The sequence below is a fragment of the Kogia breviceps genome, chromosome 18 (genome assembly GCF_026419965.1).
Source record: "Kogia breviceps isolate mKogBre1 chromosome 18, mKogBre1 haplotype 1, whole genome shotgun sequence".
Lineage (NCBI taxonomy): Eukaryota > Metazoa > Chordata > Mammalia > Artiodactyla > Physeteridae > Kogia > Kogia breviceps.
Window position 1 is genome coordinate 30,161,684 of NC_081327.1, and position 14,305 is coordinate 30,175,988.

The 14,305-nt window shown below is 56.7% G+C and overlaps 2 protein-coding genes across 2 annotated transcripts; both read right to left on the reverse strand.

Annotated features, from left to right (window-relative positions):
• Positions 1-318: 318 nt before the first annotated feature.
• Positions 319-1,679, reverse strand: LOC131745380 (metallothionein-1E). Its single transcript, XM_059045720.2, has 3 exons — positions 1,540-1,679; positions 894-959; positions 319-542 (listed from the first exon to the last, which is right to left on the reverse strand). The coding sequence occupies exons 1-3, from the start codon at positions 1,565-1,567 to the stop codon at positions 451-453; spliced, it is 186 nt and encodes a 61-aa protein (XP_058901703.1). The 5' UTR covers positions 1,568-1,679; the 3' UTR covers positions 319-450.
• A 7,677-nt stretch (positions 1,680-9,356) lies between these two features.
• On the reverse strand, positions 9,357-10,551 carry LOC131745382 (metallothionein-1E). The gene is made up of 3 exons (XM_059045722.2): positions 10,523-10,551; positions 9,877-9,942; positions 9,357-9,525 (listed from the first exon to the last, which is right to left on the reverse strand). Exons 1-3 carry the CDS (start codon positions 10,548-10,550, stop codon positions 9,434-9,436), a joined length of 186 nt encoding a protein of 61 aa, XP_058901705.1. The 5' UTR covers position 10,551; the 3' UTR covers positions 9,357-9,433.
• Between the last annotated feature and the right edge of the window lie 3,754 nt (positions 10,552-14,305).

Here is a 14,305-nt window from a genome sequence, read left to right on the forward strand (position 1 = left end):
AGCCAGGGAAATCAGAGGATGGGAAATGAGGCGTTGAGAAGTCACCAACCCTTGCCATGCCACCAACCCTTGCCATGAGAATGGAGGGGACCTTGTATTTGCTGCACACCCTTAGGGCATCTAGTCTGACGCTCTTCCATTTTACGGAAGATGAACCCAGTGAGGGAGTGTGTCTTGTCTTAGGCACTCAGTCTGTTAGGGACTCACATTTTGTTCCAGTACCCAAGTCTCTGCACTTCTCATCCAGTCTCCTACACCAGCCGTGGATGGCACAAAAGCCCTTATTCCCAGTGCACAGAAAAGAACGCCGAGTCGGAATAGTGTCCACAACTTTTATTACCACTTACATATTTCATAGGAAAGGGAATGTAGCAATCAAGTCAGAGTTGTATAAAAACGCAGGTCGGCCCGCGTTCCTCCATGGACACCCGGGGCAGGCTGTCCGCGACATCAGGCACAGCAGCTGCACTTGGCCGAGGCCCCTTTGCACACGCAGCCCTGGGCGCACTTGGCGCAGCCCACGGGGCAGCAGGGGCAGCAGCCTGGGGAGAGATGGGGGAAAGCAGATGTCGGCGATGAGTTTCCCAGGCGCCTCCTTGCCCGATAGCAGCCCTGCGACAAGCCCTCAGATCCAAAGGACCCCGAGTACAGAAGAACATGCTCTGTTCCAAGACAGGTGGGAGGACCTTGGGGTTTGGCTTCCCCTAGGAAATGGCTGCCCTGCCCCATCTACGCCAAGGGCAGGGCAGCAAGTCAGAAGCAGCAGTGGCAGGTACCGAAGAGCAAAGGAATACCAGCCCCCCCGCCAGAGCCAGACACTCAGAGCCCGCTCTGGGTTCCCTCCCTCACCCTAGCTGCAGCCCCCAGGTGCCCAGAGAAGGCGCCACACTCACTCTTCTTGCAGGAGGTGCATCTGCAGGCTTTGCAGGTGCAGGAGCCAGCACAGCTGCAGGAGCCGCCTGCCAGGAAGGGAAAGGCCAGCAGTGAGCAGGGAGGGGGATGCAGGAGCTACAGCAGACGGTCAGCAATGCCTCCCTGAGCCCTCCTCCTCTGTCAGGACCCAGGCTCGGGAGCTGGTGTCCACTCAGGCGCATAGAGAAGCCCCAGCTCCTCTCTTCTGGTCCAAGGAGAGTAGGTCCCCTCCTGATGGACTCCACTCCACAGGGATGCCCCAGGCTCCAGACCCAGCCCAGGCTGACAGGGGCTGGGGGCCAGGGCCCACGGCCTGAATCTCAAAGGGCCAATGTCCCCTCCTCCCATCAAGTCCTGGCAGCTCCGAGGCCTCCTCCAAACACTGGGTCCCGGTCTAGCAGCCCCCTGACCAGCCGGGTGACCTCCAGATGGACAGCCTGGAGCCTCCGTGCCCTCAGTGTTAACGGAGAGGTAAAGGGAGACTGACATGCTCTCAGGAGCCTGGCTACCAAGAAAGGCCTGGAGCCGTGACAGGAGTCCTCCTGAGCTCAGACTCAAAAGCCTCCCTTCTCGCGTCCTGTGGCTGGGAAGGGTGCATCCTAAGGCTCAAAGCCAGGGCTCTCTTACCAGTGGGGCAGGAGCACTTGGGGTCCATCTGGAGGAGAAGTGAGGCCGGAGGTCCAAAGCAAGGGGCGAAGCCGCTGCACCGGTCCGGTAGAGGGCGAGTGGGAGCCAGGAGCCCGGGGGCTCAGTTATAGGCCGAGGAGGCGGCCCGTGCGCAGAGGCCCCGCCCTCGCCTTGCAGCCGTCCCGCGGGTCCGCCCCCGCGCCCGCGCCCGCGCCCTTCCGCCCGAAGCGCCCTGGGCCGGGCTGTGAGCAACAGACGGGGCCGAGCGCACGATTCCACTTCGGTGCCGGCTGGAGCGGAGGAACCGGGTGCCGTGCGGTAAGCGGTGTCCCAGCCCCCTGGCCGCCCCTTCCCAATGTGCCCGACGGGAGCAGCCAGCCACCCTGTTGCCGGGTTGTGCAGGAATGCGGCTCCCTTGTCCTCCGGTCTTCCGCGCCCCAGGCCCCGCGCCGCCGGCCTCCGGGTCGCCGTGTCCTGCAGGCTGAGAACAGCCCCCGCCTCCGGCTCGTGTCCCTGGCTCGGCTGGAGCCGGGGAGCGGTATCAGAGAGCGCAGGCGCATGGGACCCTCAGCCCCGTTTCGCGCACCCCGTGTGTCCTCCGGCGTTGCCAGCCCCGGTCCCCAGCACGGGCCTCTGGAAGCACGTTTCCGGTACCGTGTCCTGTAAGGGCAGCGCGATGAACATTGCCTCCAGCCGGTAGTGCTCGCTTGTGTTTTCCTTTCCTGGAGGGATCATGGCGCATTTGTCCGGGGGCTCCTTTGCCTAAACTTTCGAGGGGCGCTCCTCACTGTACCGGTCCACCCCTCGCCAGGGTGGAGGTTCCGTAATCATGGGGTGCTCCCCAGGGAAGTCATCATTGTAGGTGAGAGGCAGACCTGGCGTTAAGGAACAAAGCGAGACAAGTGGATAGTTCCCTCTGAGTAGTCCTGACACTTACTCACCGTGGAGTCCATGCCAGGCCTCGTTAATCACTTTTGCTCTCTGAATTGTCACACCAACCCAGAAGGGAGATACTAGTCAGGAGCCCGTTTCCCAGAGGCCAATCTACCTACAGTACAAGGAGGCTACTAAGGCAGCACCCAGCGCTGGGGAGTGGTGCGCTGCTTCTGTGTTTTTGTCGCTTCGCAGCTGAAAGAGTGAGTCAGTGAGAAAGCTCCCCTTTGGGCCAGAGCTGTGTCCTCAGCCCGTCTCTACCGTGTGCAGCTCAATCCTGGGGGCGACCAAAGTGACGGAATAGGAATGTATGTATGATTTTGTGGCTACTTTCTGACTCTCTCCTTCTGTAGTGTTCAAGAGGTTTCTTTTCGTATAACGTATTTCAGAAAGTCAGTGGAAAGAAAACGGTAAGGAAATCCTGATGCAGGCGACAGCAGAAATGTCAGGATCCTTCTGTATCTGTTAGGAGGACACCGACTGTCTTGCTCACGGCTTCCTCTGCGTAGTGTCAATGGCTCTTTGCGTGAAGGCAGGATAACCCTCTCAGGGCAACTGCTCCCACACTCACAGGGTTGATGAGGCCGGTGCAGAGCACAGAGCTACACACACCGTCCTTGCTTGCGTGTCTGGAAGCAGAGCAATGTCTCCTAGGCTAACGATAACAAACAAACAAATAAATAAATCCGTGATATGATAGATTACTCACCGAGTGCCCAGTATATTCTGACATTCTTTGCATGGATTCAATTCTTTAAGGGACACCTCGGGTTCGGGAAGCCCGAGCTAGGAGCCAGGCCACTATCTCGCTTATTCCCCCTCATTGAAATTCATCTTTTTTATCGAAAGGAGGAAATGAAATCTCAGAGAGTATCAGTGACTTGCCAGGTCAGGAAGTGGCATGGTGGCTGGGAACTTGGGTGCCTGACGCCAACACCCACGCACGCAGCACGGGCCGGCTCCCGAAATGCCCTCTTCACACAGGGCACCTGTGGCTGCTCTTGGTACTGACTTCTGAGCCACGTGTGTTCCCTTTCTATTGGATTGCCCGTCAAATAGGGATTCCCTCCCCAGACCGGCAGGGGGCCCAACACCTGAACTATGTTACCTGTTCCCTCGGCACACGCTTCTTGCTAATAAACACTACCCGGCCCTCCGCACCGCAGCACCACGGTCACTCTGCAGAGGAACCCATGAAGTCCTTCTGCAACCAAGTCTCCTGGAAACGGTTGGGAAATTCCCACCAAACAAGTCCAGATCACTTTTGGGCTGTCAGGTAGCCATGGGCTGGATTTTGAGGGAAGGGAAGATGTCAGGCTGATCTAGGGAGGAACTTGGGAAGATTCAGAGCCAAGCCACTGCAGGGAGCTGTCAGGGGTGGCGAGTGTCCTGTCCGGAGCCCTGGGCCAGCCAAGACTCATGTTCCCTGTGGGGAGGCAGGAGGCAGAGCTGCTCGAGGCGTGGGTGGTCCACACACTGGGGCATCTGTGAAGTGTTCCCAGAACTCGGGCACACCTTCGGTGTATGTGCAGCATATGAAAGCCTCTGATTATCAGAAGTGCTCCTGGACGTATGAACGTGATATACGTGTTGAAGGGAAAAATGGGTGTCACATATCATGTCCTTTTACGTTTTTTGTTAGCGATTCTTTCTAGTGACCAGAGTTAAAAGTGTGGCAGAAAATACAAATAGGTCTTTCCAGGGTGTTTTAGACGCAAGCCCCGTGTAGAAGTCAAACAGGAGGGGTGTGGGATTCCATCCCCTCTGGGTACTTTTCCAGGCTCTCATCACCGAGGACTGAGTTTGGCAGGGGCCCTCAGAGAAGGAAAATGAGACATGGACAACTGTCTCAGCAATCCATACTCCTAAAGGGAATACAGGGAGTGTGTACTCTGTGTGTCCGATGCTCTATGTCATCTGGCGAGCTTTACATTTGGAGCTGAGAAGCGGAAGCTCAAATTAACCTGAGCGGCTACGATGCTCAGTTTGTGTGTGTTTTGCGGGGGACGGTACTCTTTGGTCCAGAGCCGAGGTCGCTACACTTCCAGTCCAGTTCCCCACGCCAGTCCTAATGGGCACAGGGTCTCTTTGTCCAAGACAGACAAAGGAAGACAGAGCCAGAATAAAGTCAACAATTTTTATTACAACTCACATATTTCATAGAAAAAGGAATGTAGCGTCAGGTCCGGTTGTATGAGAAACGCTACAATGCAGGTCGGCCCGTGTTCCTCCGTCGACAGCCGGGGCAGGCTGTCCGCGACATCAGGCACAGCAGCTGCGCTTGTCCGAGGCCCCTTTGCACACGCAGCCCTGGGCACACTTGGCACAGCCCACGGGGCAGCAGGGGCAGCAGCCTGGGGAAGCGAGGGCAGCGTGCAGTCGGACCACGCGTTGTCCGGAACCACCCTTGCCAACAGCAGGCCTGGCCCCAGCTGCCCTCAGGCCCAGACCCTGAGTTCAGGGTGGTGTCCTCTGTCCTGAGATAATTGCTCTCAGACACTAGGTTCAGGTTGCCTGCCCCATCAGTGCCCAGGACAGGGCACAGAGCCTTGGAGAGACAGTGAGCAGGGCCTCTGGGCACAAGAGAAAGGCAGCCCCCAGCACCATCAGTGATGGGAGCCAAGTCCTCAGGATCAAAGTGGAGGCAGAGCCCTCACAGAGCAGCTCCCGCTTGGGATAGGGAAGCTCTGGGCTGCTTCGACGGGAAGGGGCTGCACCGGGTCCGAGAAGCGACACACGGTCGCTAGTTCATGTCCCTAAAGTGTTTCAGTCCCTGAGAGGATTCAGAAGCGTGACTCGGGAGGCAGGAGGACTAGTTTAGTGACAGGTCTGAGGTTGTTGGTGACCCGTCAGGGCCTCGGTCTCCCTGTTCTCGAGTGCGCGCCTGGGTCTCGGTGATCTCGAAGGTGATTCCAGCTCTGATTGTGAATCCCTTGCTGGTGAGGGGGTGCCGGGACGTTGGGTCACTGTTCTGCTCCTGCCTGCTGAGCTCTGGGCTCCCTCCTGGCACTCAGCCAGGACCCCGCATTCCCAGAGAAGGCCCCCGCACACTCACTCTTCTTGCAGGAGGTGCATCTGCAGGCTTTGCAGCTGCAGGAGCCGCCTGCCAGGAAGGGAAAGGCCAGCGGTGAGCAGGGAGGGGAATGCAGGAGCTACAGGAGACGGTCAGCAATGCCTCCCTGAGCCCTCCTCCTCTGTCAGGACCCAGCCGCGGGAGCGCGTGTCCACTCAGGAGCATAGAGAAGCCCCAGCTGCTCTCTTCTGGTCCAAGGAGAGTAGGTCCCCTCCTGATGGACTGCACAGGGAAGGTCCCAGGCTCTAGACCCATCCCAGGCTCAGCGGGGCTGGGGGCCAGGGCCTATGGCCTGAACCCCAAAGAGGCAATGTCCCCTCCTCCATCAAGTCCTGGCAACTCCGAGGCCTCCTCCAAACACTGGGTCTAGCAATCCCCTGACTTCTGGGTGACCTCAACAAAGACAGTTTTGAGCCTCTGTACTCTCCATTTAAAAATAGAGGCTGGAAATCTCTGGCGGTCTAGTGGTTAGGGGTCAGCGTTCTCACTTCCTAGTTTCTGGGTTCAATCCCTGGTCAGGGAACTAAGCTCCCACAAGCCGAGTGCTACGGCCAAAAAAAAAAAAAAAAAAAATTGAAAAAATGCTGTACCTTCCCTGGCTAGGAATAAAGCAGAAGCACTGGGTGAACCGCGGGCGTCCACTTGTGCTCAAATTCAAAATTCTTCCTCATCTAACCCCAGGGACACTCTGTCCTGTGCCTGAGAAGCGGGCCACCAAGGCCCAGAGCCAGGGGTTCCTTACCAGTGGAGCAGGGGCACTTGGGGGCTATTTGGAGCCCAGGTGAGAACGGGGGTCTGATGCAAGCGGCCAAGAGGCACCTGAGCTGGTGGGAGGCGTGTCGAGCCTAGGAGCCAGCTTGCAGTGTTCCTACCCAGGAGAGCCGGGCCGGGCGCAGAGGTCCCACCCCCTCCTTGCCCCCGCCCCGCGGATCTGCGCTCCGCGCCGCGCGTGCGCGCGCACCGGGCGGTCGTGGTGGGCCGGGCTGTGAGCAACTGTCGGGGCCGAGCGCACGATTCTCCCAGTGCGCATGGGTCGGCTCTGCGCAGGGAGAGGCGTGTTTGGTTCCTGCTCGCGGGTAGGGACTGTTTGCCAGGAGGTAGGTGCGCGGTTTCCTAGCCACCCTGTCCGCCCCCTCCCGATTTTCCTGAGGGCGGCAGCCACCTTGGGCCCGGATTTTGCAGCAGCCCAGCCTCTGTGTCCTGGCTGTCTTCCCCACCCCCGGCCCCCGCGCTGCTGTCTTCAGGTTCACCGTTTCCGGAGCCCGTGTGCAGCCCTAGTGTGTCGCTCACGTCCCAGGCGTGGCTGGATCCTGGGAGTTGTGTGCAGAGACCGGTGGTGGATGTGACCTTCAGCACCGATCCTCAGACTCCCTCTTCCCCCACCGTTTCCCGTCCTGGTCCCCACGACGGTCCTTAGGCGGCGTTTCTCTAACGTTTCTCCGTGAGAGCACCGCGACCAACTTAAGGCCTCTGCCTGCCCTCCTTCCTTCTGTTCTCCACTCCCGAGTGGATGGATGGGCACATGTGTCCCGGTGCTCCTGGCCTAAGCTTGCCAGGGGTTTTCCTGATCCCAGCCAGTCCACCCTGCTCCAGGATGGAGGTTCCCAAAGCATGAGATCCCACCCCACGGAAGGGATCATTGTAAGTGATGGGCAGACCTGGCGTGACATAGCAAAGCGTGAAAAGTGGTCGTTTCCCTTTCAGTGTGCAGCAGCGGGAAGAGCACTGAGCAGGCAGTCAGATCCCTCTGCGTATTGAGCGCTGTGACCTCTCTGGCCTTCAGTCTCCCATCTCTCCAACCAGAAGCACAACCAGACTGTCTCAAAGGACCCTCCCAGCTCTGAATAATGATAGGCAGGCCTGAGCATTCAGTGACCTCATAATCAGTGACCTTTGGCAAGGAGGTGAGACAGCCTTGCTATAGGTTCAGACCTCTGAATATGATCTGTGTGCCCTTAGGCAGGGCGCTTAAACTCTGGGTAGCCGCCCCGCACAGTCATTCCACGCCCTGCAGGTTCACTCTGTTACTGGTTCCATGTAGATCAAGTGATATTGAAGGGTGGGCATTGATTTTGTGTTTCTCCAAATGGTGTGTCGGCATCTTATCCAAGGGGGATATTGCAGGGCATCCACGCTCCCCCTGCCAACGGATCAGTAAATTTGCAATCAAACTTTAACCTCCAGCCTGGAGTAATGCTTGCAAAACCATGAGCCTTTCCCCAAGAGCTTGTTGGAATTCAACAAGATTCTGTCCCAGCATCGTCACTGTGAACAGAAGCATCATAATAGACCCTGTTGGTTAAGCCCTAGTGAGGAGCTAGGCCGCTCTCAATTCCACATAGGGATATAATCTCCTTTTTATAGGAAATGGAGACTTAGAGAGGTTGAGCGAGTCATTTAGGACCCGTGGCTGGTAAGTGCCACTGTGGTCTGTGAACCAAGACTGCAGGCAATCTTGGTTCCCCAGCACCCATGCACCCAGCACAGGCTGGCTCCTGAAATCCCCTCTTCACACAGGACACCTGTGGGTAAGTGTGGTCCTGACACTTGGGCCACGTGACTCGTCTTTCTCTTGGACTTTCCATCAAATAGCAAATCCCTCCAAAAGCTGTCAGGAGGACTAGCTATTGCCATTATGTACAAGTCACTCAGCACCTCACTCCTTCCTAATAAATACCACCACAACTTTGTAAATGCAGAATCTGACACGACCCTGCACAGGCAGACATGAAGTCCTTCATCTGGAACCAATTTCCAGGTACTCTGCCTCTTGTTGGGAAATGGCTGGGCATTACCTGTAAATTCCTAGTCCCTTTGCTGGTTTCAAGTAGCCAAGGGCTGCATTTTGAAGGCAGAGTTCAGCCTGACCTAAAGGAACTTCCAAAGATTCAGAGCCAAGTCACCCCGCAGGGAGTTCTCAGGGGTAGCAGGTGTCCTGTCAGTAGCCCTGGGCCAGCCAAGACGGATGTTCCCTGTGGGGAGGCAGGGGGCAGAGCTGCTCCAGGCGTGGGTGGTCCACACAGTGGGGCATTTGAAAGTGTTTTCAGTGTTCAACATACTCCTTTGATGAACACATGTGGTTTTTTTTAATAATTGAAGTATAGCTGATTTACAATATTGTGTTAGTTTCAGGTGAACAAACATGTTTTTACTTTTTAATTTTTTCCTGTATTACTCTGTTCTTCATATATTTATTCAAATTTATTGAAACAAAAGTTGGGTTTTGTATCCTTTTAAATTTTTCTTAGTAATTCACTTAATTTTATCTTACCAAAAGTTAGGTTTGTGAAGTTAGACAATAAAAACCACAGCTAGAACATTCACATGTCTTTCAGTGCAGGGAGTTTGAGACTTCCAGGTAGGGATTCAGGTAACTGGAGGTGTGACTCCAACTTCTTTAGAGTCTATCAAGCCTACAATCTATGAGGAAGTGAAGTTAGCCAGGGAAATCAGAGGATGGGAAATGAGGCGTTGAGAAGTCACCAACCCTTGCCATGCTGCCAGCCCTTGCCATGAGAATGGAGGGGACCTTGTATCTGCTGCACACCCTTAGGGCATCTGGTCTGACGCTCTTCCATTTTACGGAAGATGAACCCAGTGAGGGAGTGTGTCTTGTCTTAGGCATTCAGTCTGTTAGGGACTCACATTTTGTTCCAGTACCCAAGTCTCTGCTCTTCTCATCCAGTCTCCTACACCAGCCGTGGATGGCACAAAAGCCCTTATTCCCAGTGCACAGAAAAGAACGCCGAGTCGGAATAGTGTCCACAACTTTTATTACCACTTACATATTTCATAGGAAAGGGAAGGTAGCAATCAAGTCAGAGTTGTATAAAAACGCAGGTCGGCCCGCGTTCCTCCATGGACACCCGAGGCAGGCTGTCCGCGACATCAGGCACAGCAGCTGCACTTGGCCGAGGCCCCTTTGCACACGCAGCCCTGGGCGCACTTGGCGCAGCCCACGGGGCAGCAGGGGCAGCAGCCTGGGGAGAGATGGGGGAAAGCAGATGTCGGCGATGACTTTCCCAGGCTCCTCCTTGCCCGACAGCAGCCCTGCGACAAGCCCTCAGATCCAAAGGACCCCGAGTACAGAAGAACATGCTCTGTTCCAAGACAGGTGGGAGGACCTTGGGGTTTGGCTTCCCCTAGGAAATGGCTGCCCTGCCCCATCTACGCCAAGGGCAGGGCAGAAAGTCAGAAGCAGCAGTGACAGGTACCGAAGAGCAAAGGAAGACCAGCCCCCCTGCCAGAGCCAGACACTCAGAACCCGCTCTGGGTTCCCTCCCTCACCCTAGCTGCAGCCCCCAGGTGCCCAGAGAAGGCGCCACACTCACTCTTCTTGCAGGAGGTGCATCTGCAGGCTTTGCAGGTGCAGGAGCCAGCACAGCTGCAGGAGCCGCCTGCCAGGAAGGGAAAGGCCAGCAGTGAGCAGGGAGGGGGATGCAGGAGCTACAGCAGACGGTCAGCAATGCCTCCCTGAGCCCTCCTCCTCTGTCAGGACCCAGGCTCGGGAGCTGGTGTCCACTCAGGCGCATAGAGAAGCCCCAGCTCCTCTCTTCTGGTCCAAGGAGAGTAGGTCCCCTCCTGATGGACTCCACTCCACAGGGATGGCCCAGGCTCCAGACCCAGCCCAGGCTGACAGGGGCTGGGGGCCAGGGCCGATGGCCTGAATCCCAAAGGGCCAATGTCCCCTCCTCCCATCAAGTCCTGGCAGCTCCGAGGCCTCCTCCAAACACTGGGTCCCGGTCTAGCAGCCCCCTGACCAGCCGGGTGACCTCCAGAAGGACAGCCTGGAGCCTCCGTGCCCTCAGTGTTAACGGAGAGGCAAAGGGAGACTGACATGCTCTCAGGAGCCTGGCTACCAAGAAAGGCCTGGAGCCGTGACAGGAGTCCTCCTGAGCTCAGACTCAAAAGCCTCCCTTCTCGCGTCCTGTGGCTGGGAAGGGGGCATCCTAAGGCTCAAAGCCAGGGCTCTCTTACCAGTGGGGCAGGAGCACTTGGGGTCCATCTGGAGAAGTGAGGCCGGAGTGCCAAAGCAAGGGGCGAAGCCGCTGCACCGGTCCGGTAGGGGGCGAGTGGGAGCCAGGAGCCCGGGGGCTCAGTTATAGGCCGAGGAGGCGGCCCGGGCGCAGAGGCCCCGCCCTCGCCTTGCAGCCGCCCCGCGGGTCCGCGCCCGCGCCCTTCCGCCCGAAGCGCCCTGGGCCGGGCTGTGAGCAACAGACGGGGCCGAGCGCACGATTCCACTTCGGTGCCGGCTGGAGCGGAGGAACCGGGTGCCGTGCGGTAAGCGGTGTCCCAGCCCCCTGGCCGCCCCTTCCCAATGTGCCCGACGGGAGCAGCCAGCCACCCTGTTGCCGGGTTGTGCAGGAATGCGGCTCCCTTGTCCTCCGGTCTTCCGCGCCCCAGGCCCCGCGCCGCCGGCCTCCGGGTCGCCGTGTCCTGCAGCCTGAGCACAGCCCCCGCCTCCGGCTCGTGTCCCCGGCTCGGCTGGAGCCGGGGAGCGGTGTCAGAGAGCGCAGGCGCATGGGACCCTCAGCCCCGTTTCGCGCACCCCGTGTGTCCTCCGGCGTTGCCAGCCCCGGTCCCCAGCACGGGCCTTTGGAAGCATGTTTCCGGTACCGTGTCCTGTAAGGGCAGCGCGATGAACATTGCCTCCAGCCGGTAGTGCTCGCTTGTGTTTTCCTTTCCTGGAGGGATCATGGCGCATTTGTCCGGGGGCTCCTTTGCCTAAACTTTCGAGGGGCGCTCCTCACTGTACCGGTCCACCCCTCGCCAGGGTGGAGGTTCCGTAATCATGGGGTGCTCCCCAGGGAAGTCATCATTGTAGGTGAGAGGCAGACCTGGCGTTAAGGAACAAAGCGAGACAAGTGGATAGTTCCCTCTGAGTAGTCCTGACACTTACTCACCGTGGAGTCCATGCCAGGCCTCGTTAATCACTTTTGCTCTCTGAATTGTCACACCAACCCAGAAGGGAGATACTAGTCAGGAGCCCGTTTCCCAGAGGCCAATCTACCTACAGTACAAGGAGGCTACTAAGGCAGCACCCAGCGCTGGGGAGTGGTGCGCTGCTTCTGTGTTTTTGTCGCTTCGCAGCTGAAAGAGAGAGTCAGTGAGAAAGCTCCCCTTTGGGCCAGAGCTGTGTCCTCAGCCCGTCTCTACCGTGTGCAGCTCAATCCTGGGGGCGACCAAAGTGACGGAATAGCAATTTATGTATGATTTTGTGACTACCTTCTGACTCTCTCCTTCTGTAGTGTTCAAGAGGTTTCTTTTGGTATAACGTATTTCAGGAAATCAGTGAAAAGAAAATGGTAAGGAAATCCTGATGCAGGCGACAGCAGAAATGTCAGGATCCTTCTGTATCTGTTAGGAGGACACCGACTGTCTTGCTCACGGCTTCCTCTGTGTCGTGTCAATGGCTCTTTGCGTGAAGGCAGGATAACCCTCTCAGGGCAACTGCTCCCACACTCACAGGGTTGACGAGGCCAGCGCAGAGCACAGCCGTCCTTGCTTGCGTGTCTGGAAGGAGAGCAATGTCTCCTAGGCTAACGATAACAAACAAACAAATAAATAAATCCGTGATATGATAGATTACTCACCGAGTGCCCAGTATATTCTGACATTCTTTGCATGGATTCAATTCTTTAGTCCCAAGAGCCAGACACTATTATTTTGCCCTTTGAGCAGAGGAGACTGAGCCCCAGAGAGGTTATGTCACGTGGCTATATGTGACCCAGATGGGACTGGCCGTCCTGCAGGCTGACTGCAGCCCCCCGCCCAAGCGGGCACCATGTCATCCCATGAAAGGTGAGGACGCTGAACACGTGGCACAGAGGCAGCGGTGGGAAAGCACTGAGCTGGCAGTCAGAACCCTGTGCCCAGCTCTGTGACCTCTCAGGGCTTCAGCCTCCCACCTCTGCAGCCAGGAGCACAGCTGGACTCTCTCCGAAGACCCCTGCAGCCGTGAAAAAGGAGAGGCCGGATTCAGCCTCCAGTGATGTCACAACCGGCACCATGTGGCCGGGAGGTGAGACAGCTTTAGTGCAGGTTTCCTCCTCTGAGGATAGGCTGACTGCCCGTGAGTACGTTGCTGAGCCTCTCTGGAATGGGCACCATCACAGCAGACCATGCCGGTTCACCGAGTCTGTCCGAATGCCGTGGCGGTGCCTCGTTCCATGGGGCTTGTTGGAGGACATCCCCACGCCCTGTGGCACTGGATGAGCAAGGTTCCTATCCATGTCTACCTCACAATGAGCTTGCTTGCAAAGCAGGAGCTTGTTGGGAGCTAAAGGAGTCTCTGAGCACAAATGTCAGTGTGGAGACAGCGATCATAAGGGAGACCTCGGGTTCGGGAAGCCCGAGCTAGGAGCCAGGCCACTATCTCGCTTATTCCCCCTCATTGAAATTCATCTTTTTTATCGAAAGGAGGAAATGAAATCTCAGAGAGTATCAGTGACTTGCCAGGTCAGGAAGTGGCATGGTGGCTGGGAACCTGGGTGCCTGACGCCCACACCCACGCACGCAGCACGGGCCGGCTCCCGAAATGCCCTCTTCACACAGGGCACCTGTGGCCGCTCTTGGTGCTGACTTCTGAGCCACGTGTGTCCCCTTTCTCTTGGATTGCCCGTCAAATAGGGATTCCCTCCCCAGACCGGCAGGGGGCCCAACACCTGAACTATGTTACCTGTTCCCTCGGCACACGCTTCTTGCTAATAAACACCACCCGGCCCTCCGCACCGCAGCACCACGGTCACTCTGCAGAGGAACCCATGAAGTCCTTCTGCAACCAAATCTCCTGGAAACGGCTGGGAAATTCCCACCAAACAAGTCCAGATCACTTTCGGGCTGTCAGGTAGCCATAGGCTGGATTTTGAGGGAAGGGAAGATGTCAGGCTGATCTAGGGAGGAACTTGGGAAGATTCAGAGCCAAGCCACTGCAGGGAGCTGTCAGGGGTGGCGAGTGTCCTGTCCGGAGCCCTGGGCCAGCCAAGACTCATGTTCCCTGTGGGGAGGCAGGAGGCAGAGCTGCTCGAGGCGTGGGTGGTCCACACACTGGGGCATGTGTGAAGTGTTCCCAGAACTCGGGCACACCTTCAGTGTATGTGCAGCATATGAAAGCCTCTGATTATCAGAAGTGCTCCTGGACGTATGAAGGTGATTTTACCTGTTGAAGGGAAAAATGGGTATCACATATCGTATCCTTTTACATTTTTTCTTAGCAATTCTTTTTACTGACCAGAGTTAGAACTGTGGCGGAAAATACATAAACTTCTTTCCAGGGTGTTTTAGACACAAACCCCATGTAGACTTCAAACAGGAGGCGTGTGGGATTCCATCACTTTTGGGTAATTTTCCAGGCTCTCATCACCGATGACTGAGTTATGCAGGGGCCCTCAGAGAAGGAAAATGAGAAATGGACAACTGTCTCAGCAATCCATACGCCTAAAGGGAATACAGGGAGTGTGTACTCTGTGTGTCCAATGCTCTATGTCATCTGGCGAGCTTTTCATTTGGAGCTGAGAAGCGGAAGCTCAAATTAACCTGAGCGGCTACGATGCTCAGTGTGTGTGTGTGTTTTGCGGGGGACGGTACTCTTTGGTCCAGAGCCGAGGTCTCTACACTTCCAGTCCAGTTCCCCACGCCAGTCCTAATGGGCACGGGGTCTCTTTGTCCAAGACAGACAAAAGAAGACAGAGCCAGAATAAAGTCAACAATTTTTATTACAACTCACATATTTCATAGAAAAAGGAATGTAGCGTCAGGTCC